The following is a 24508-nucleotide window of genomic DNA, read 5'->3' as shown; positions in this document are numbered from 1 at the left end:
TGTGGTTCCCAGGTTGTCTGCTGTCCACGTTCCCTGCATCAGTGTGCCTTCTGGACAGCAATTGGCTGAGCCTGGCTCTCTGTCATACAGAACCTCCTCTGAACCATGGACCAACCCAGTGATCCAAGGGAAAGGAATAAATAAACAACCACCGTTTGGTCAACTGCTTCCCTGCACTCTCCTGTGTTTCCCATTATGGAAAAAACAACTTGGCGCTGCAGAAACCTCACATGGTGGTAGCAAGCACGAGTAAATGAATTGGTGCCATCTCAGCTGTCCTAGGTGTTTATGGTGTCCCCATACCAGAAACATAAACTTAAACCATACATTTTAAGTTAAGTTTAATTTTAACACAGGTTTAAGTACTGCTGCTGCCCCCTCAGGAGCATTTGGTTATTATTAGCTCGTAAGGCCACAGTTGTGGTTTGACTGACTCAAGGAAAAACTGTCAGTGCTACAAAAGTCTCTGTGGTCTTTTCACTTCCCACAGCTCCCAGTGAGAGGAAGATGTAATTATAAGCAAAGACTAATCTGGAGATAAGCCCGTTAACCTTTGGAGGTTGTGCTATCTGTCCACTGACCTATTATAGGCAGGTAGTGTATATATATTCTAGGTAATTATATGGTCTTACGTGGTTATGCAAATACCTGTGACAGTATCAAAACCAATGACACCCTGCTTAGGCAAGTTAGTCTTGTTATCCCGTGTTATAGTACTGTGGGAGGAAAGCCTGGGCAGCCAGCACAAGGTCATCCAGTCAGTATGTACCTGGACAGGCAGTAGAACTAGTTACTCAAGCTTCATACTAGTTCTCTATCTTCTATCTTGTCCTTTCTATCCATGTGCCTTTTTATGTGGCTGCATCCCAGTGCTCTACCTTGTTTTCCATTATGGATTACCTTTCATAGTGGGTCAAGCAGGCATAAAATCTTGCAAATACTTGAGATATGACATTGCATTTCCTATTCCATCTTTATAAGAAAATTTCAAAAACTAAATCTGCAGTTCTTACTTGCAGTCAGTAAAGAAAACATGATCAGACACACCATTCTTAAGCTTCAGCTTGCTGGATCTATAATTTATTTTAATTCAAAACAGTCAAATCAAAAAGATTTTATTTTAGGGACTACAAATACATGCACTTCTGCTGCGTAATCATTGCTTCAGTGTGGAATAAAAAGCCTGCAAATATATGCTTGGCTTCTCAGCATGACCTAGTTCACAGCCATCTGTGTTTATAGTAAGACATCGCCCACATGCATTAGTAAACAGTATCAAACCCCTAAGTTTTTCCTCTTTCCCTGTCCATATATACTCTCCTCTTCAGTGTGCCTCCATATAGGTATAAGTGTCTGCAAAAATATCTTTTTTTTTTTTGAGGTCTAAGAAATCTAACAGTTCTCTGAGCTAGTACTTCAAAGATGCCTTTACAATATTAATAAGTGAAAGAATTGCTAGTTGGTTGTTGTTAGTACTAGGGGAGCATTTATTAGCTGCTTAAAGCCCTACCTGGTCCTTTAGCAGTGGTTGCATATTCAGACAGCCAGTGGATATTCAAGATCCAGTCAAAATGTCAATGAGAAAAACTCACGAGTTTCCCAAGTGTGTGAGGAGTGTTGGGGACCCCTCCATTTTGCATTTGGGAACTCTCCCCATGTCAGCTGACTTCAGACTGTCTGCAAACTATCTTTCAGATCAGTGCTAGTACCAAGAACAGTCACAAAATTTATTTTTTTAACTCAGTTATGTTTCTGCTAGCCTACATATATATTTGTGGATATGATTATGCAAAAGCCTTAAAACCCAGGATTTCCCATAGATGTTATTGGCAAAGAATGGAATTCAGATCAAGTTAGGACTCAGTATTTTTTATAAGATGTTAAGAGCTCACCCGCATTTCAGGCATCATATTTCCACACATTTGTTGAACATATAAAGCATAGCTGTTCTTACCAATTCATGACCTCCAGGACAAGGAAATACTCTTGGGCTTGTCCCTTTTCATAAAAGACGCATTGCCCACATCTAACAAAAGTAAATTGACTCAACAGGGAAAGAATTTCCATGGTTGTTGAAAAGATGAAGAAATTCCAGCATATTCTTACATCATAGGATTAATGGCCATGTGCAGCACCTGAAACAGTCTTGGAATTGTCCTGCATTCCTATCCACTGTACAACCACTCCCATTGCCAGAGGGCGAATTGCTGCTGCCAAAGAAAAGGCACGGCATTTGTTGAGAGGGAATATAAATGCATCTGTGTGACAAGTGTTTGTAAATGCGTATTATGCATGGTGGCTTGGGGGGCAACTCACTGAGTGCTGTCAGCCAACTTTTCCCATTTTTTATAAAGTCTTTTGTGACCTCCAAGCATTGATTGATCTGATTCGAAAAGTCAAGGTTTTGGACAGCACTGTGGAGTCTGTTGCCTGCTTCCCACGTGCTTCATTTTTTACTTCCTTGAACTGATAAGAATACTGTAACTGCTCTGCTTTAGCCTTAACTATTTCTTGTCCCCAAGTGTATTGAGAATAAAGCCTTGTGAATCTAATGAAATATGAGAACTACTTAGAAATTACCTTAAATTCTTGGTTAAATAAAGCAAATATGCCATAAATCTTGGGCAGATACAAGGGCATGTCATAGATAGGACAGACACATGCCTGTCAGCCTGGTGTCAGTGCCTGGCAAGGTTATGGAGCAGATAATCCTGAGAGCGATCACATGAAACATACAGTACACCCAAGGGCTCAGACCCAGCCAGAATGTGTTTAGGAGAGGCAGGTCCAGCCTTATCAACCTTATCTTCTTTTATGACCAGCTGACCTGCCCGGTGGAAGAGGGGAAGGCTCTGTCTGCCTGTTCTTCAGCAAGGCCTTTGACACCATCTCCCGCAGCACTCTCCTGTAAAATCTGGCAGCCCACGGCTTGGATGGGAGCACCCTTCCCTGGGTTAAGAGCCGTCCGGATGGCCGGGCCCAGAGAGGGGTGAATGGTGCTGCATCCCGCTGGTGGCTGCTCACTAGTGCTGTCCTCCAGGGGTCTGTGTTGGGCCCAGCCCCATTTAATATGTTTATTGATAATCTGGATGAGGGCAACAAGTCTACAATTAGCAAATTTGCAAATGACACCAAGCTGGGATGGAGCATTGATCTGCTGTAGGGTGGGAAGGCTCTGGACAGAGAGCCGGAATTGCCGGAGAGATGGGCCAAGACCAGTGCCGTGAAATTCAACAAGGCCATGTGCTGAGTTCTCCACTTGGGCCAAAACTCCAGGCTGGAGGCAGAGTGACTGAAAAGCAGCCCAGCAGAAGAGGACTTGGGGGTGCTGGTGACAGCAGCTGAACACGAACCCGGTGTCAAGAAGGCTAACAGCATGCTGGCCTGTACCAGCCGTAGTGTGCCCAGCAGGACCAGGGCTGTGATTGTCCCCCTGAACTCGGCACTGGTGAGGCCACACCTTGAGTGCTGTGTCCAGTCCTGGGCTCCTCAGTTCAGGAAGGACATTGAGGTGCTGGAGCATGGTAAAATGTCTGGAGCATGAGTCCTACAAGGAGCAGCTGAGGGAGCAGGGGGTGTTTAGTTTGGAGAAGAGGGAGCTCAGGGGTGACCTTATCACTCTCTACAACTCCCTGAAAGGAGGGTGTAGCCAGGTGGGGGTTGGTTTCTTCTCACAGGCAGCTAGCACTAGGACAAGAGGACACAGGCTTAAGTTGTGCCAGGAGAGATTTAAATTGGACATTAGGAAGAAATTCTTCACAGGAAGGGTGATCAGATGTTGGAATGGGCTGCCCAGGGAGACAGAGTCACTGTCCCTGGAGGTGTTTAAGGAAAAACTGGATGTGACACTTGGAGCCATCATCTAACTGACGTCAAAGTAGGTGTTTAGGGTTAGGTTGGACCCAATGATAGCTGAAGTCTTTCCCAATATAATTGATTGTGTGATTCTGTGTAATTCTGTGATAGACCAACAGCCAGGATAGAGAAAAAGACACATCAAACAAATGTAAGCAAATTACAGTAAAGAAATATTTTTTATTTCTTTATTTATGATTTACAACATTTTAGTTAACATTAATTGGTGCAGTGGAGAATGAGAAGTTGCTTATCCTTCTGGCCTTCACCAGAAAATTGCCTTGCAGTTTCAACAAGTGCAAGTGTCTGGATGGGTGGTCCTATAATAGCTAACTCACATTCATATCTCACAGTATCTTGTTCGTGCACCCGTATTCTGAGGATGGTATTTCATGTACTGGAGTTTAAAAGGCCAGTCCTGGCTTAGTCATGTGATGGGGAATGATTTCTCAGAGTGAGCACCCTGAAGAAATACGGAACTGTAAAAATCCAAAAGTAAAATCAGGACTTTTTAAAGTGGGAAATGAGATTGGATCAGTTCACAAATAGCTTTGAAGTATTCTGCCTTCGAAGTGAAATAAAAAGAGATAATGTTTCTTCTTCTTAGTAATGATTTTGTTCTTTAGTTAAAATTAATTTTGAATGCTTTTTTAGATTATCAATATATATCAATATATCAATATATCAATATATATCAATATATCAATATACTAGAAACAGGCAAAATATTGTCTGGTTTATTCATGTGTTACATTCTGCTGCAACACAGAAAACCAAATCTAATCTGTCCTCTTAGAAAATCTCCTTGTTCAATAAAAGTAGTTTTGTGGTTTTGAATGGCAGCTGTAAATATTATGAAAAGTCTGATCTGTCTCTTTATCAGTATGAGCTTTAATTTTCTTACAAAACCCCTGTTCTCTATATAATTCATAGGAATACAAATCACCTTGTCTCCCAAAGGATCTCATATCATGCTACAAGAACATAATATTTTTTTGGGGGTCAGAATACCTCTGTGCCCAGCCAATTTATTGCTCAGATGAAATCTTCTCCTCTTATCTGTCTGTAAACCAAGTCTTGGAACACTAAGAAAACATTCTCTGTATACAGCCTATTAATTCCTGACTACATGCTCTTCAACATTTAATATTTTGCTGATGCACAAACAGAAAATTTTCTTTAGGTTGTATGTGGCCAGTAAACGAACTGCTCATTTGGGAAATATCTACCCTTTATTAGATGTTTTGACATCTCCTGGACTTATGCCACACAAGCTGAGGACATTGATCAAGTCAGAATTACTTGAGAGAGTTTTTCTTCATTGCAGACAGAAGCATCCATATGAATGCCATCTATCCAATAGAATTTCTAATGGTTTCATGGTTTTTCAAATCAAAGTAAATGCACATCCATAGTACACTGATTTCCCTGTGAGGGTCTTCATGTGGCCTCTAGTCAGCATATGGCAAACCCAAATATTTTCACAAAGGGCATAGGTACAGGAGAGCTTTCTACAAGATATATCATCTCATTTATCTTGGAAGCCCCAAATTAGCTACAAAAAGACTGTAAATTCACCAGATGCTTGCTTTTTCTGCACAGTCCTCCACAAATTCACTTATCCTCATATCCCTTTGTGAAGTATTTGTCTCAATTTCTCAGTTCTTTCAGATAATCTGCCAAATTATTGGACAAGTGAGCTCCCACAAAGTACTATGTTAACATTTTGATACAGAATGCATAATTTCAACCCTAACAGAGGAACAGTGGAAAACTGCTGCACACCAGAGTGGCATGGAAACATAATAGTTTGGGCACTGCATCATCCTAATATGCCTACTGGGCTCTTGATTTTACAACCAATGTAAAATGTGAACAAGGGAGGCTTGAATTCATCTATAACTCTATCCATATTCTAAATCTATTAATAAATTCTAATAAAGTAAATAAAAACATTTTAAAGAAATTTGTTACACAAGTCTTGCATTTTTAGGGCTTCTAAAGTAACAGGTGGTTTGAATGAGCTAATTAATCATGGATGTGGTTAAAATTCAAAGTAAACATAAGAAACAAAGTACTTGAAACCTACAGTACTTCTATTTAAGTTACTAACGGATACTGTTCAGTCTAATAACTATTAGTAAGAAAATACACCAACTCATTATTCTTAATATGTCTCTCTCTCCATTGGCTAATGTAAAATTTTGAAGCCAGCAGCCAGTTGTATTTAACCTTTAAGAGTTGTTACTAATATACTAGTCAAATGCTGTGATTTACAGAACAAGGTTTATGTTCTCAGATGAGACACCTTAGGCTTTTCTCAGCTAAATGTATGCATCTGGCTGCAAAACACAGAGACAGTTCCTTACCAAACAGCAGCAAAATCTCTTCACCGAAGAGGGACCAGACCTAGCATTACAGTAGGAGCTTCTGAACATGGCAGCCTACATCACAAGAGGACGGAATTCTGTTGGTTTTGTAGGTCTGTGTTTTTAGAAAAAACATCTATAACATGAAAAATCCATCAATTAACAAGTTAAAATACAACTGTATAAACAAACAAACAAACAAATAAATAAATTTTCCAACAGTGTGAAGGGAAGGCCTTTGAATACAATTTAGCAACATGCTCTCTGAGTGAGGATCCTTTTTCTTTGTAGGAAGAAGAACATTGATTTGTATATGTGGCATTTTGGATTTTGTCTCAGTGATTTTATTTTGGAGGGGGGGAAGGAAGGGGTTGCTTTCAGGCATTTTCATTCCCTGATGACTTGGACACATAGCAACCATCTGTTCAGCTGGTTCAATCCTGAACATCTTGTCTTCAGAGCAATGAAAGAACAACAAAATGAACAGACAAAAGATGTCACATATTTTCTGGCAAGCTTATATTTGAAAACTTGTTATTAAGGTAAAGAACATTTCTGTAAGGTGCAGTTAACAGCTTTTTCTATTGCTTTTCAAATAGTAGTGTATGTCATGAAAAAACACATGGAAAGGACTCAGCTACATAAGTAATATCATTTCAAAAATGTCGTTGTCTCCAGTTATTGCAGGATTTACAGGAAATGTGCTCCATTTCTTGAAGCTAATAAAAGTATCAAATGACAAGACACAGTTTAGATTGTTAACAGGACCAAAGGTTTCAAAGGGAAAAAAGAGACAATTAAAAATTAACCTTGGTGCAGCAATACAGGCACATCCTTAAGGGTTTATTTAACAAGACATTCTGCAGGAAGAGGTGTTCTATCACTTACAATACGGCATTCAAACATCAAGCATCATGTTAGTGTCAGAGGTAGTGATGGCCCATTAATGTATTTTATTTTCTAAACAAATACCATAATTTAGTGTGGCTTTTTATATCTTAAAAAAGGGCAGTTAGATGGAAACAATCACAGAGGAAATTTCTGACCTCTATTAATCTATAATTGTGTGAAAATCCACTTTGACAAGAGGCTGGGAAAAAGAACATTAAAATACTTCCAATGAGATGAAATGTGATCATGAACAGGAAGAAGCTTAGAGATAAGAGTGGGAGAAGTACAGAGAATATCTTGCTGAAAAGCAGAAAACTGCTTAGTTGTAAAGGGAAGGGAAGGGAAGGGAAGGGAAGGGAAGGGAAGGGAAGGGAAGGGAAGGGAAGGGAAGGGAAGGGAAGGGAAGGGAAGGGAAGGGAAGGGAAGGGAAGGGAAGGGAAGGGAAGGGAAGGGAAGGGAAGGGAAGGGAAGGGAAGGGAAGGGAAGGGAAGGGAAGGGAAGGGAAGGGAAGGGAAGGGAAGGGAAGGGAAGGGAAGGGAAGGGAAGGGAAGGGGAGGGGAGGGGAGGGTAGGGGAGGGGCGGGGGGGGGAGGGGAGGGGAGGGGAGGGGAGGGGAGGGGAGGGGAGGGGAGATATCACATACCAAAGTAAATAACTTCCATCAGCTGTAAGAGAGGAAAGGGTTAATAATCTGGCCTGATATAAGGAATTATAGGGGAGGCCTCTTGATCCTGTGCTAGAAAGTTCTTTTGGTCAGATAAATGAGCAGTAGAGGAGATAAACAGAAAAGCAACCATATGAAAACTTAGGAAAACAAAGGGAACTTCTCGTTTTTCTTTTGGTTGGGGGAAAGGGAATGTGCTGGAATTGGATAGAATGAAACAGAATAGAATATCAGGGAGTGGGAGTGGTGCGGAACAGGATAAGAGTGTTGAGAGAATGTTGACCAGTAAAGTTAGGAGGTGTGTAGGTGATGGTATGCCTACTTGCACTTTGAAATGTAGTGAAATGCCAAGTAGATCTTTGGCTTATGTGTCTAAAATCACAGAAAGAAGAGAGACTTTGATGGCATCTAAAATATAATAATGCTTTGGTGTTTTGTTTTGGTGCTGGTTTGTTTTTGTTTACTGGTGTTCTGTATGGCTTACCAATTTCCTCATGTATCATCCTGTTGAGTCTGACCTAGTACTCTCAGGTTTTGCATAGAGGTCTGTACTTACGTGGTGTATTAGCTGTTACTAAAATGTGTGTCTGGTGCAACCTTCTCTAACCTTGAGCTTGGCTGTGCATTCAGCAGAAGGTGGATCAGATATTCTGTGACTTATACCGTTGTGAAAAGCCATGCACTGGCTCTGGATAAATCCAATTTAAATTGTGTCAGCCTAAGAACAGCTTGACTCCACTTGGAGCAGGAGAAATGTATGTGAATGTTGGGGGGCAATTTTCTATTTATAGGGCTAGGAAGTTTAAGTAATCTTTCTTTGTGGCATTTTTCATGGTTCTCCCTTAGGAAGCTTGTAAGGGCATACAGAGAATAATCCAAATATAGTCCGTAAATTAGAGATGGCACCTTTAGAAATGTTGCTAGATACTATTATGAAAACAATGTCTGTGTAGTTAGATTACTAAAAGAACTAGAGGCTGCCTGAAATCTGTGTGAGTTAATTGTATTATGCTTTCACCAGAGGTTCATTTATAAAACCTGGCTTAGGTATACAGAAACAAGTCACATGGCAACCAAGGTAAACCTCTGTACCATGTCCAAAGTTCATTGTTGTCCTTAGCCTGGCTTTGTGAAAGAGGCGGGGCTTCCCTGAACAGAGGAGACTTCCTCATGTATCTTCTTCAAGATCCTGTTTGTGCTGAAATGCCTGATCATTCTCTCCCAGTCTTGGGGTTTGTATGTTTTTCCACCTCTGCAATATTTGATTCATGCTAGTATGGTGAGTGAAGACAAATATGTCTGCTTGACAAAAAGAAAAGGCTTAACTTCAAGATGGCCACCACTTCTAGATATGGAAACAAGACCTGGGAGTTTGAAACCATTCTGCTCTCTAAAAGAATGCCTAACAGAGTATGAAAGTCTAAGTATTCAGATAAAATTTCTGTGTATATATATATATATCTGTGAAAGGAATAACACCTAGGTTCTTCACTTCCAAATAGAATTCTTGAGAGGTCTAACAAACAGGATTTAGAAGAAGCAGCTTAGTGCAGGTAGTACACTTTCACTCATAAATGTAACAACTCAGTACTTTAAGCTTTAGTCGATGTCTGTAGTCTGCAGAACATGAATACTCTAGGCTGTACTACTGCCTCAATGCATGCCAGGTGTTTTGGAAAGCCAACTTTCTTTCACATCTTTCATAAAAATTGTGTATTGGTGTGATTCAGTTTCTTAGTTCAGCCCTTTTGGGGTTTTGTTGGGGCCCAAGGCCAGACCATTGCATTTACTTAGCTACGTGGGCTGCTTTGTGTTGTAATGCGTTAATTTGGTTTATATCCCATCAGATTTGTAATGTTCCTTTCTATCTGTCTGTGCCCATCCCCCTCAAACCTAATCCTGTTTCCTCCCACTTATCGCTGATGGGGTGATGCCTCCGGGTATTGCCTATGGGCCCTGCCCCCTGGGGGAAAAAGCCACGGCGGGGCATGGGCGAGTCACCGGGAAAGGTCTCCAGCAACCGGAGCAGGACTTAAGAATAAAAGCAGAAATATCCAACCCAAAGCCAGAGAGTCAAGACTCTTCTTTTACCATTGGCGGCAGTCTAATCTCGTGGGGGAAACTACAGCTTTGGGTGTTGCTAAACCCTCCTTTTAGTTGGTTGTGGGAAAATGGGTGCTGAGACTGAGAGTTAATATTCCTGCTAGAGCCTAGGGTAAAACCTGAGACTTGTTGCAGGATTGGGTAGTGTGTGTGTGTATGTGCAGGAACTGAATTTATCTTAAAATTTACCTTAGCCTCCTCATAAGACTACATGTATGCATCAATGCATGTGGATGTGCGAGAATTGTTTTATTAGGTTTTTATAATAAGTTTATGTTATCGTTCATTTCACTGTATTCCCAGTTCTATAACCCTTTTGTGTGTTCTGTATAATAAGGTGTTTCGTGTCAGTCCTCCCACCCCTCACCTATCATTGTCCATCCCCTCTGCCCCCCCACCCCCCCCACCCCCCTGCTCTGGGGTAGTCTGCCTATCACTTTGGGATCCCTCCCAGGTTGCGAAATCTCGGGGAGGGGGCTTCAGGTGATAGGTAGCCAGGGGGGCATTCCTTTAGCTGTGGATTTTAGTGGTCCGAGGCTTGGGGGTGGGCACACCTTGTTACCCCCTGAATCCCCTGATTTGTTGTCTTGTTGTAACCTCCCTTGAACCCCTCCCCTGCTTATAAGGTGGAGGAGAGAGATTCTCACTCTCTTTCGCTTGCTGGCCCCCCTGGCCTGAGGTTTGGACCAGCTGCGGACTTCGCGCAGCTGGGCCTGAATAAACATCTTTTAACCTGCAAACCTGAGAGCCAGCCTTTTCTTCTACTGCCGCTGCTGTCACAACACTACTTGGTCCAGCTGCTGCTGAGAAGCTGAACCAGCAGGTAAAAATAACCTGCGTGCCCATCCGAACTGGGAACATCTTGTAGCTGTGCTGACCAGAGCTAGCCAGAGGTCAGCGTCCGCCCGGTGCAAGGACAGAAACTGCAACAAGAAATGCACTCTCATGTGTTTTAATTCTAAAGGGATTACTGCTGTTGCTATAGTAATGCCTGAAATACTGTTTGTGTCACAGACTATCTCAGCTTGTGGAAAGAAATAATATATTCATACTGGTTCCCATCAAGAAGATGTGTTGCTTCACCTCAATTGGCAAAATAAGTGCTGGTTAAAAATCCCCTGATTGCCTAGAGGTTATGGCGTGGCAGTTATAAACCAAAGAGAAATGCATCATCAGCAATTTTTTGCTCTAGGCTGTTACAACTTGCTGCCTTTTTTTTTTTTTTTTTTTTTTTTTTTTTTGGTTGGTTTGTTTGAATGAAATAGTATTTCTGACAAGTTCCTTCAAATATATGTGCCTGTGGTTTGCCTTTTATATATATATATATATTTTGCCAGCTTCTAACTCAGTGCAGCAGTAAGAAATTTCATCCTCTTGATCTTGAAAGGTGTTCCTTAAATATGGTGATTCTGACTCTCTCAAACAATATTTCACAAGGTAGAGTCACATACAGTTTGTATTGCTCAGAGTACTCACTGTTCTAATAGGTGGTTTATGAAACAGTACTTCTGGAACTAGGCGGTAGTTGGTTTCTGCTCTGCTCACTTGCCTTAGCTCCATCAGGCAACCTGCTAATTGTTTAATGAGTGTTATTTGCAGTTCTGCTATTTGTTTGAGTCTAAGACAGAGCAACCATACTGGAAAGTAGCTGTAGGACTGCAAGGGCAGTTTCTAGGCTTCTTTTACAGAGAGCCTCTTCTCAAAGATTGTTTTCTAGTCCTCAAAAAACTGTGTCAGTACCAAGTGCTTATCCTGAGGTGGATTTGTTCTTCTATATTATGTAATAATGAGGCGCAGAATAGGACTCTTCATATTTGTAAGATCTGTAATTAATTGCTGAAGCTCAAAAAAAAAAAAAAAAAAAAAAAAAAAACCACTTCTTTTTCCAAATTGTCCCATGAATTCTTTTAGTGAAGTAAATTCAGTGAATAGCTATACTGTGAAAGGATACACTAGAAGAGTTATCAAATATCCAAATAGTGTTAACAGACAGAAGCATGCAAGTGATGGCTGTGAAAATGGGGGAAATGTAGGCAGGCTTTTTCTGTGTGGGAATTCTATCCAGCTATACCTGACAGAGGAGAACAGACTCTCAAGGTCTTGCCTCTGTCAGATCACAGCAAAGTCCTTTCAACACATCCACTGGAATGTTCCCTAAATGCTCTTTGAAAGATTAGTAATCAGCTCATAATCTTCCTAATTCTTGCTGCAAGATACCTACAGTCAAATGAATAGAAACTAGAGCTGGCTGAGAACTGCTGCAGGCTTCTCAGAGGATTAAGACCTATTACTTCTTGTTCAGAAGTAGTGGGTTTGGTTTTGTTTATTTTTTTACAAATGAAAAACTGTAAGAGGAATTTACAAGGATTTTCTTTAATGCTTATATTTCAAGTGAGAAGGGGAGGAATTAATAAATTTTATTAAAGCCAGCTGAGGTGTGGCTTTGACATATCCTTTTTGACTATTATTACAATGACTTTAGCAAAAGCAGGCACTGTGGAAGATTGTAAAAGACCAAGCAAAACTCAGTAATGGCTCTGCCATTCCCAGGGCTTGTATTCAGACTTTAGTACAAATTTTCATGCCTTAATTACCTCAATCAGACACGACTTGATGTAGTAATCTCTTTCACAATTATTTTAGTACACATCTTTGTTCTGACTGGAGAAAGGCCATTACTATATATATCCCTAAATCTGCCCAAGAGTGTAAGTGAATGAAAGGACTTGGTGGGGAAGAAAGAATACAATAATATAAATTAAACCTATCAGAGCTAATTTTGACAAAATGGTGATGAACTAGTCCTTGATCTTGAGCTTGCTGAATACATTAACTGAACCCCTGACTCATGAAGCTGTGTCTTCTACACTAGAGTAACCACCCATGACTTAACACTCTGCACATTAATGGGATTTTCCCTACCTAACTTCAGAAGTGTTGGTGCTGTAGTCCATTAGTAGTTTCTACAAGAACTTAAGTGATTATGCTAAGTTTTTATTCTCTGCTGCTTGTACATAGCTGCTTAGATGTGTGATTTCTACAGAATGGCATAACTAGTTCTCATCCAGACCTTATGTATTATTTATCCTACACATATACTACCTACCCGTCAGTATTCTGTTAAAAAATAGCAGTGGTTAAAAACTGGGTTTGAAATGGAGATAGTGTGCTGCTCTAAGCTAAGGTTGCCTGTGGAGTTGAAAAACAGAAAGGGAATCATGTCTTCAAAAGAGAGTGACAACTTGCAGAATAATTCTTGTGAACAGCATAAAAAAAGGTTTCAGGTGGAGCTGACAAGTGGGCAGACGTGACTGTGCTGTGAGCCAAATACAAAGCATGTATGAGCATGTCTGCTGCTTTTGCATGGCTGGTATATTTCATGTGCTTCAGTTCAATCCTGGAAAAATATTAATATCACTGGAGCATTTTCCAGCAAGTTGCCAGTGAAGAAACTCATTCAAGTGCAACATGAATATGGGAGAACAGTGTGTCTGTGGTACCCTAACTGAATTTTGCAGGAAAGATGAACATATTTATGCTCGGTTCTCCTCCCTTTTTTACTTAGCTAAGCTGGGTAAAAATAGCAGATATAGCAGAGCAGTCTATGTAAGATTAGTAGGGACGCTTCAGTTGTGAGTCTACTCAGCCTGTACTTCCGCCTCTTCTGAGATTTAAGACCTGGTGTCTATCTAGACTGTATTCCCAAAACTTGCAAAAGGCTCTTAGACTGTATCTACCTCCTGGTTAGCTGAATCTGTTCAATTCTCTTTCTCTCTTAAACTCTCTCTGGTTCTAATGAAAGCCAGATATCAAAACTGTATGTATTTTTTAACATGGGCTGTGACAGAGAACTAGCCAGTAGGAAGTGGACATCATGCTACCTGCCTTTTAGTTGGCATCGACTTCAGCTGGGAGAATAGAGGGAAGTGGAAATTGGTAGGATTTGAGCAAGGACCATTATGGTACTGTGAACTAAAGACAGGATAAGGTGAGGTGGGGGAGTCTAACAGTTCTCAGAGAGCTGGCTGCTTTGTGAACTTTCTTTGCAAGTGACAAGCCAGCATGGTGATGAAGCCGTTCTTCCCCAAAGCCTGGCCACTGCAGCCGAAGGACTGTAAGTGCAAGTTTCTCCCATCAGATACTGAATACCCGTAGCTGACTGACAACATCGGAGTGGCAGAGTGTGCACGCAGTGCTACCCGAGGCCCCTCAGGACACGCGCTACCCTTCCCTGGAGCAGCTTCCCTGGCGGCGCGGCAAATCCCGGCGGAGGCTGCTGGCGCCCGGGACAGACCGCCAGTCCGCCGCCGCTGGTTCAGATGTGCTGAACTGGCCAGAGCTGCCGCTCAGCTAACGCGGGCAATGGAGAGACACGGCGGGAACGGCTGCGAGAAGCTTTGCGGCGCCTCGGTCAGTGAAGCGGGTCACGGTGGCGCGAAGCCGCAGCGGGGCCGGAGGTGGACGGAGGCCTCGGCACGAGTTTGGGACGACGCTCCGCTTGCTCCGACCCCTCCAGCCGCACTCTCCGACCGCCACCGGACCGGGCGGCCCCGGGACATCCCGCGCCACCCCAGCCGAGAGACAGCGCGAGCGTTCGGCGGGGGCGGACGCCGAGGACCAGCGGGGCGCGACCGGCGGGGGCGGGTGCTGCCATGCAAACGAGGGGGCGCGGTCGCCGGAGCTGCGGGGTGGAGAGCGCGGCCCCGGACGGACCGGGCGGGAGCAAGGGGGCCGGGCCAGACCGGGCCGGATTTAGCGGAGGTGGCCGGGAAGGGCGAGGGGCGGCACTGCTTGCTGGGTTGTGAGCAGTGGACAGTGTGCGGTGGCCGCGGAGATCTCTCGCGGCGGGCAGCGGAGAGAGAACATGGCGAGCGTAGGAAACGGCACGGAGGAGAGCGGCGGCGGCGGCGGCGAGGAGGTAAACGGAGGGCGACTGCCGAGGGGGCGGCTGCCGAAGGGCTCCGGGCTTGCGGGCAGCGAGCGGCCGTGCCCAGCGGCGACGGGGGAGATGCGATAGAGGGCTTCGCCGCACTGACCGTCCCGGCCGCCCACCTGCTCCGCAGTGGGGACTGACGGGCGGGCGGCCAGACAGGATAGGGACGGGCCTGGCCGCCGGTCTAGGGGCGCGTCCTGGAGTTGGGGAGAGTTGTCCCGGCAGCAGGGCCGTAGGCTTCCCCTTCCCGCATCCTTCTCCTTTGCCTTTTTTTTTTTTTTTTTTCTTTTTCTTTTTCTTTTTTTTTTTTTTTTAAGTCTGTCTCTCTCTGTCTCTCTCTTTTTCTCTCTCTCTTTAATTTTTCTTTAACCCCAGGTCCTGCGCCGTTCCGGTGTGCGGCCCTCCCGGCGGGCGGGCGACCCCGCGCACGGGGGCGAGGGCCAGGTGTGCGCGCAGCGGCGACCCCCGGCTCTGCACAGCGGCCGAGGCCTCGCTGTCGGGGTGTCCGAGAGGGCCCCGTGTGCGTGGGTCTTCATGGGCACTTTATCTGTCTGGGAAATGCAGTCGGTCAGAGCTGCAGTTGATGTAAGATGCGTTTATAATTTCGCCGTTGTTTTTGCTAAAGGTCCTTCAAGCAGGCCAGACAGAAATCCCTTCAAACGATCGCTTGAAGATTTTCCTTGTTATACTGTCAGTCTAGAACACGGTAGCAGGATTCCTTGGCAACACCTCTCGGAAACTGGTGATTGTAAAGTATTGTCCTAGATGGGCTTTTGAGAACGGTACTGCCAAACTGAGGTTATTTTGATCGGAACGTGCTTTTAAAAACAAATCGCAGTCCTGGTGTGCACGTGTGGGAATATAGACTTGATTTTTGACTGCACAGTCTAGAATGAACGATTTTAGTGTTTCATGCATCCAGCACCTTTTTCAGGAAGACTGGCAAGGCAAATCTGCCCAAATTTTGCTGAAGACAATTTATTAATAAATACTTTATGAAGTAATAGGTTGGGTTTTGTTCAGTGCCCAGTATTTGAGGTGTGGCAGTGTTTTGTATGATGAGGCAAGTGACTGACTGATGTCTATGTAGGACTTGATGTGCTGTGTAGTTCAGTGGAATTAACTTGTTCTTGGGTAGAGGATGGTATATATGCTAGCCTGTATTTCAAGGCATGCTGTGAAAGTTTCTGCTTCCTAAGGTTATATATGGCAGCAGTGAAGAGGATATGAAATGCTTGAATTTCATTGTGTACCATAGTGAATCACTGCAAAATGATAAAGTCAAAGACATCTCTGTGAAGCTGAGATTTTTTTCAGAGTAGGGAGGAAAAACTTCTTAACTAGCTCTTGCAGCTCTCAGTAAGAAAATAGTCGGAATTCACAGTTGTTAAAGCAGGTATTCAGCAACTTTGTCGTAGCCTGGCTGTTCCGTGTGAACAGTAGGAAAGAATATAGTTCACTGAATTTGGTGTTAAGTGTTGATGCTTTTTAGAGGAAAAGAAGCTGCCATGTAAAAAAAAGAAAAAAGGAAAAGTAGGCATAAAATACCATGAAAGAGGCATTATTTGAGCAATACTTTGCAAAAAGTGTAGAGTTTTCTCAGTATAAGCCTAAAAGACCTCATGCTCTTTGCATGTGCTTAATTCTTTGGAGTCTGAAACAGAACAGACCTGCAGTGGTAATGCGGAACTTTTTCACATTTCAATTTTTCCTGGTCAGATTCCAGAGTTCAGGAGGAGAGGGCAGGTGGTTATCTTGGGGGTGGTCACTGCTTTTGTAACAGAACTTGTCTAGACCACTGCAGACTGTCTTTGCCTACAGGTTCAGTATTGTCGCTTTACTTATAAATAAATACGCTTGTTGTGATTTCGTGCACATGCTGATTGTTTTTAGCTTTTTTTTTTTTTTTTTTTTTTGGTGTTTGCAGTGGCTGTGATGCTGAGAAACAGAGGTATCAGAACACCTTTTTTTTGTTTGCTACATGCATCTAAATAGTACTCACAAAAAAAGTAGTATGTATCGTTTACATAGAGCATGGCAGATGGGAGTTCTGCTTACTGATTTAAGTGTACATGCATAGTACTATATGAACATAGCTTTTAGCATTGAATTTTGCTTTGTTTTGTGAATACTTCTCCCCTGAAACTTTGAAGAGGGAAGTGTTATGCTGAACCTTGAAGTTGTTTCCTACTTAACAGGACATAGACCATCAAGAACCGTTCTTCTAAAGTCCAAGCATAAAGTCCTGCCCCCCGCTGTAGTCTGTCCATGGATAAAATTTGCACTTCTACTGATGCTTCTTGCAGCTCAAGGAAATGCCAGATATCACATGTTGGTTTCTTGTTTTGTTTTTTATTTTCTTTTTTTGCGGATTTATGTCTCATTGTCCTGCACCTGTGGCTTTCCGGTGGGAACAGTGAGAAAACGGTATGAAGTGTAAATAAATCTTTGGGGTTTTTTTAGCCCAACTAGCACAAGTGTATTAGTCCAGGTGTTTTTTATTTGAAGGAAAAGAAACCCACCAAGAGGAGCCAGGGACCTAAGACTAAGAGGCTGTATAAATAAGATAGTGTTACAGGTATACCACCTGGGAAAACAAATGGCTGTTAAACTTGGGGTTTTCCTGAGTGCAGTGTTGCTTCTGTGGTGTTGAAGTGTGTTTGTGGTCATTCTCTGCTAGGGAGGAGGTTCCTGATTACTATGGGATCAAAGTGTTCACCTGTGGTGTGGCCACTTGTGAACTCAAACATGATATATTATTGCCACTTAAACCACTATATGATACTGAATTCACCCCCTAAAAGAGTTCATACTGGTATTACTTTGGAGTGGGTTGGAAATCTAGGACAGATATACTTAATGTTAAGGGCAAAGTAGCATTCCCAGCCACTGGAGAGTCTTCAAGCAAAACTTTAATTCTTCTCCCCATTCACCCTCTTCATATCCCACCCCCTCCTCCCTCCCCCACTGTCTAAAGATTACTTAAAATAGCGGGACAGATCTGCTTCCCATTAAGTTCACTCTTTGCTGCCCTGGTTTTTCAAAGTCTTAAAGCCAGCTTAATTGGTTACTTGGGGATTCCCTATTGATTAAAAAACATTAACCCACAAACTCAGCTGAGGTCCTTGTGCATCTGATGGTTTTGGCTAGACAGAAATGTTTATGCGCAAGAAGCATCTAGATGCTGAAAGAATTCCTAGCTCGGCCAAAGGGAGCCCCAGTAAGGATTATTTACAAATCTCAAGGTGATTTGGTGCCCTTGCTGTGGTAAACTCTAAGACTTTGTCCTGACTTTGGCTGGGATAGAGTTAATTGATGCGATGCTGTGCTTTGGATTTAGTATGAGAATTCTTTCATTAACAGTGATTTCTAGTTGTTGCTAAGTAGTGCTTACTCTGAACCAAGAACTTTCTCAGTGTCTCTTGTGCTCCCAGCAACCAGGTGCACAAGAAGCTGTGAGGGACAGGTGGCCTGAACTGGACGAAGATATATTTCATACCCTTGAACGATATGCCCAGTATATAAACTGGGGGGAGCTGGCTGGAAGAGGCCAGTCACTGCCTGGGGATAGTCTGGGTGTGGTGAGAAATTGTATTGTGGATCGCTTCTCTCTCTTGGGTTTTATTCCTTTCTCTTTTCCCCTTCCTATAGTGTTATTATTATTAATTTTACTTTATTCCTGTTATTAAAGTGTCTTTATCTCAACCCATGGATTTTACCTTTTCCACCCAATCTTATTCTCATCTCACTGGCAAGAGGGGAGAGCAAATTGTGTGGCTGTGTGATACTTGGTTGCTGACTGGTGTTAAACCAGGACAGTCTTTTTCTTGTGCCCAATAGGAGGTGTGGTTAGTCAAGGTAATAACAAATCTGACTAGAACATGTTAGGGCAAAATTTTAAAAGCATTTGTTATATTAGTGACATGGGAGGAATACAGAGATGTTGCTCCCCATTGTAAAGAGAAAATTTTTGCCCCCAAAGCTCAGCTGAAGATGGCCAAGACTGTCATAACAATAAAAAAAGTTTTTTTTCTTTGATATGTCACTAGCAAAAGGCCGTGCAGAAATAGCATTAGCCCATTACAGGATGAGGATGATCACTTCACAAACAGGGACATAGACAAGGCAGAGATGTTTAATGCTTTCCTTGCCTCTCTTGTCAATACTGAAAATGGGCTAAGCATGTCCCAGCACTCTAAGCTGGAGGACCATGGCCATGAGAATGAAAAACTAGCTGGGTTGCCAGAAGTCTGTGGGTCCTGATAGGATTTAGCCAAGAGTACTCTAAAAAGCTGCCTGATGTGATTCATCATAAGATCTCTTTCAATGATTTTTGAATGGTCTTGGGAATCTCGAGGGGTCCCAGTCAGTTGCAGTCTGGCTAACATTTTCCCAAGAGAATGAATTACAAAGGGGATCCTGGAAACTACCGGCCTCTCAGTCTTGCTTCAGTGACTGGTAAAAGTATGGAGAAGATTATTCTGGGAATTATTGAAAAACATCTGAAGGACAATGCAGGTATCAGTCAGAGCCAGTATAGCTTCATGAAGGGGAAGTCCTACTCAGTACCCTCAGAGGAAGTGAAGGTCTTTAAATATGTCAAGAAGGTCACAGGCTCTACTCCAGTGATGGGCATTGCAGCTGAAACAATCCTTACAGATACAGTCTTGTATCAGGTATTTTGTATAAACCAGAAGAAATGGACAGCTCATACTGAAGCAGGGTGAAGCAGGGCTGTCACAAGAGCAGGAGGAAAAGACAGAAAAGAGACAACAATTCAATACTTATCCCTGAGCGAACTGTGGAATATGTGAAGAGACTTCAGCCATAGTCCAGATGAGCACATTGTTACCTGCTGGCTCTGGTGCTGTGATAACAGGGCTAGTAGCCTGGAATTTTAAGAGTAGGGAAGCAGCTGGAATTTCTTTCTACAGAAGGAGGCATTAAAAAGGCAGTTAGGAAAAGCATACAAGTCATCATCCTCTGGAGGTGACTCCTGTCCAATGTGAAGGAGAGGTGTCCCTTCAAGGGAGGCGTTATGTGCCACCCAGTCCAGTATCTGAGGGAATCAGCCACGCTAGAAATGATTTATTATGACCAAAACAATGTGCAGTTATCCACAGATCCAGGTGAAATACGATGCACATGGTGGTGGTAATATGACTGGAGTGCGCCCTGCACCATTTTTGTGTGCCAGTTTATTGCTGGTAATGAGACAAAGCTGGGTAGCTGGGGAGACAAATAGGTAGTGGTGGTAGGCAAAGTGGCTTGCCAGCTCTGTCAGTACTGAGTCTCTGTGGACTTTGCTGTGGAAAAACTGCTTGAAAAATGGGAAAAACTGTTCCAGAAGTTTCAGCAACAAAAAGAAGATAGATCCTACTCCCCATTTGTATGGCCCAGTATCTCTGCTATTAATAGTAAGTGCTCTGCTCAAGAAAGAGGATGAAGAGGGTAGACAGAGTGGGTTGCTCTGTTTTTTTATCTGACAGATCACAGAGCAGACATGAGAAAGTGGGATACAAATCCTGCCTTCAACCCTAGAGGCATTGGTTCCTGAGTTGTAGGGAAAAAACAATCCCAGATGGGTTTTTTGCCAGGAAACTTGTTCCTCCAGCAGGCAGTTCACCAGACTGGAAGGTCTTATCTTACTCCTCATTTTTTGGAAAGAAATTCTAATCTTGTTTTCTTTATATGAAATGGACAGTCCAGTGATCGGGAGTGGAGGAGCCCTGCTCCAGCCAGGTGGAGGAGAGGGACAGCCATGTTTATTGGACTCTGTGGGTCTGATGGCGTAGCATGTCAGATCCATGGGTGTGTAAGGCTGTAGCAGACACCAGTGCACAGTCAAGCTATAAAGAGTCAGAACCCATTTGTATTTTTAGCGTGACAAGGACATCCCAGTAGTTGACTGTATTGGAAGCTGAAGTGAGCTTGGGTGGGAATGAGTGGCAAAAGCACCTTGCTGTGATGGCCTCAGAGACCTGTGCATCCTTGGCGTAGGCTGCCTCAGGAGACTACACTTCAAGGGCCCGAAAGGGTACCAGTGGGCTTTTGGTGTCTCTGCTTAGCACCAGCAGAGACACCATGATTCTCACCCAGAAGCTGATCAGTTGACTCCAGAACCAAGCAGAGATCAGCAGGACCCACATACCCTCTGGCAGCACCATGCAAGCAGTTAAGTCTAAGGGAGAGTGGAGTCTGACAGTAGACTCTTGTGACGTGATTGAAGTCATGCCACCTCCAAGTACTGCTGTACTGGACATGCTGGGACTTCAAAAACAGCTGGAATCAAAGACAGCCAAGTGGTGCCACAGCTGATACTGGTAATGCATTTTTCTCAATCCCTATGGCAGCAGAGTGCAGGCCATAGTTTGCTTTCACTTGGAGAGGTGTCAGGTATACCTGGAACTGACTGCCCTAGGGTTGAAACACAGCCCTGCTGGGGGGATGGGATGGGGGATATGAGGTGTGATGGGGTGAGAGAGCATCTGTGTGGTATTTAGTTGTCGGCTTAGTTGCAGGTACAAGCCGTGACAGGCTTATATTAAGGACAGCTTGGCCAATTCAGCTAATCTGTGTCTCATCTCTAAACTAAGCTATTAAGGAAAATTTAGGTAATGAAGGTCTTATGATGCATGTTGTACTCTCTTGAACTGCCCAAGCAGGGATAAACACTGTATAGGCTGGCTTTACTAGCCTGGACAGTTTATCTTCAGAGCTAATTTCAAATGAAACCAGCATCGTCTCTAATTCAAAAGCCGGTTAGTACTTGATTTAAGTACTCAGTAGTTTCATCCACTGCTGTAGCAGCTGCTGCACTTATGATGAAAGAACTGTGGTATGCTTCTTTACATCAGTATCGTAATACAATAATGCACTTTAGAATAAATAATAGAATGTGCAGTGCAGCACTGGCTATTTTCTGCACTGAGGATTCTTCAACAGTCTCAGTGGTGAGAGATGGTGGTAGCTGTATTTCCACAAAGACTTTGAGAAACTGGAAGCAAGCTACTGTGGTGCCTTTTTCACCTTAAAAACTAGAATGTACTGGTAATACGGATTTGGGAAGTGGTAGTGAGGGTGCTTCCTCTGCTGAAGGTTTGGGGTTTTTTTAACATCCTTATCTGATTGTATGCTTTTGTTTCTTTGATAAGTTTACTTTGCTCAACAGAAGAATGTAAAATTTGTACTCCTCTTGCCTGCTTTTTCCAAGGTGTTGTGCTTTGGCACATGGCTCATCTGTTTTTCCTGGTTCTGTGTTGGTCCTTTCTACTGTCAGAGTGCATCTACACCTAAGAAAAGGACAATTCTGTTTCAGCACCACTAATGGAAAACTAAACATGACTAGTAATTACTTTTCTATTAAATAAAATTAGATTGCCGTCTCTCCCTCCAAGATTCTGAAGTTCTTAATTTCAAATAAAACTTTGCTTTACTTATATCTGTTGGGTGTACCTGTGTTCCTGTTGAGAGGTACTGTGTTTCCTTGTAGCTACTATTCAAAATAAGGATTTGTATTCCAGTTTTATACTACCTATGTTGTTCTGAGATGGCTTATTTTTATTTTTTGTGTTTTTCTATTGTTTATTTGCTTCCTAGAATCATGCATTTGCATTTGTTGGTTGACTGCAACCAAATTTGAAAGCTGGGTAGCCAAAGAAACCAAGCCTTTATTGATTTACTGGAGAGAAAAAGGAGTATGCAGTATTCCAATTAAATTTTCTTATTTAATATTCACTATTATTAACCTGTGAGATGTTTCTTCTCAGAGGAAGAGATAAAAGGTGCAGAAGATATGGGAAAAGGTGGGGTCACTGTAGAAAGCACCATGTGCCTCTTAGGGAAACAGAGCTGATGTAAATTGGGAAAGCTATGTACCTATGAAGTGAATTTTAAAAGGGAAGAAAATTTTGCTTTTACTTCTCTTTTCTGAGGTTTGGGTTGGCTTTTGGACTTTTGGATTTTTTATTTGTTTGGGTGGTGGTTTTTTTTTGTTTGTTTGTTTTTTGGGTTTTTTTTTGAGGAAGGGGGGTGTCTAGTGACTATACTTAAATACTTATTTGTATATGTATGGAAAACAGTATAACCAAAAGGAAGACTTAGCTTTTTACTTAAGGTTTTTGGGTATTTGTGTATTGAACTGCTGCTGTTCTGGTGTGCGAAGCAACATCCAATATCTTTTAATGTAGCCTTTTCTTGGAGCAGTGGAAGTTACTGTCATTACAATTGTAAATTGCCTTGGTAATTGCAGCTAAAAGCTTGCCAGCCACTGTAGAATCACAGAATGTTAAGGGGTTGAAGGGATATGAAAGATCATAGAGACCCACCCCCCCACCCAGGGCAGGGACACCTCCCACTAAACCGGGTTGCTCAAGGCCTTGTCCATCCTAGCCTTGAACACCTCCTGGGTAGAGCCATCCACAAGTCTAGAAAGACAGCTGTATTTCTTCCACAACCTATATGGAAGGATAGTTCTGTTTCGTATATAAGCTTAAGGGGGAATGGTTTGCTTCTTATAGTTCCAGTCATTCTATATGAGAGTTAATAACTTTGTAGAAACATGTTTGGTTCTGCAAATGTTTGTTCTTCTTTTGCTGACATATGGGTGCCAATATGCTTGGAAAAAACCCTAGACCTGATGAGCTTATTGAAACTGCTAGAGGTTGATTCCTTGGCGTGGGTAAAGGTTCTTGCTGGGCCCTTCTCTTGGCAAAGAGGTTGTGTGTTGAAAAGAGGAAAGGAACTTAGTTGCTTCTTGGCAGACCATGCATTACTTAGCAGCCTGACCAGGATGACTCAACATAGGAGTAGGTGACAGGCATGTCTGATCTTATGCCTCCTGTCTTAAGTAAATCCCCCTATAGCTTGCCTAACCATAAGGACATCTTTGAAAATTTTCTTGCTATTGCAACTAGTATGGCTTTCTTTTCCTGTGTGACACCAGCACAGGAGGTCGAGATAAGATCACAGTTGTTGGTGACAGGCTGACAGGAATACAGCCCAACACACCATGCCCCTTAAATTTAACAAATGCTGTTTCTTTTGGATTAATAGAAACAGAATTATTAGAGAGAACAGAAATGATGGATCGCCCCACTCATTTTGAAAAGGGAGCAAAACTTTGCAGCTAAAGACTTGAGAAGCAGTCTAAGAGTTGTATACACACTGCTGTTGGTATGTGTTCTGATTAGAGCCTGGACATGGCCAAGACGTGTGCCACAGTTGGTTGTGTCTGCTTAAATAGTCAGAAATATGAGAATCTGTGAGAGATAAAAATTCCTTCTGCTTTTCTAAGCCCTCCCAGGTTCAAAAAAATTTTTCTGCTAAGTCAATGGTAAGTAAATATCACAGATGTTTGAACTTATCCCCAAACACCAAGTGCTAATGGTAAAATTTTCTTATCCAGCAAGTAAAGACTTGCTTTTTATCTTATTCTGGAGTCAGAATAAAAATTTATGTCAAAATAATCTAATATTTAGTAGCAATGGTATTTTTTGTTGTGATGCAGTGAATGTATCATGTTTTTATTCCAGTTCTCTTACGCATTCACTTTGCAGTATAGTGGTATATAAACCAGTGCCAGTGTTGCAAGCCAGTGTTTTGGTGTGCAGCACTCCTTTGATTTCTTGCCATCCTCAGAAGTCCATCTCACACACACTCTTGCTTTCCAAAAATTCTCTCATTGGAGGGTGTA

General features: G+C 42.6%; 1 protein-coding gene across 4 annotated transcripts in view; it reads left to right on the top strand.

Annotated features, from left to right (window-relative positions):
• Positions 1–14619: 14619 nt before the first annotated feature.
• Positions 14620–24508, top strand: part of TTC39B (tetratricopeptide repeat domain 39B) — a 73187-nt gene continuing 63298 nt past the window's right edge. The window contains exon 1 of one of the 4 annotated variants that reach the window (XM_040090553.2): positions 14620–14799. In XM_040090553.2, the coding sequence (XP_039946487.1) occupies positions 14746–14799 (54 nt within the window). In that variant the 5' untranslated portion in view covers positions 14620–14745. Of the gene's footprint in view, positions 14800–15306; positions 15400–24508 lie in introns of those variants that run through there. The other 3 variants (XM_040090557.2, XM_040090555.2, XM_040090554.2) reach the window with 3 other exon arrangements.

This window comes from Hirundo rustica, chromosome Z (assembly GCF_015227805.2).
Source record: "Hirundo rustica isolate bHirRus1 chromosome Z, bHirRus1.pri.v3, whole genome shotgun sequence".
Lineage (NCBI taxonomy): Eukaryota > Metazoa > Chordata > Aves > Passeriformes > Hirundinidae > Hirundo > Hirundo rustica.
This window is presented reverse-complemented; position numbering and strand designations above follow the sequence as displayed.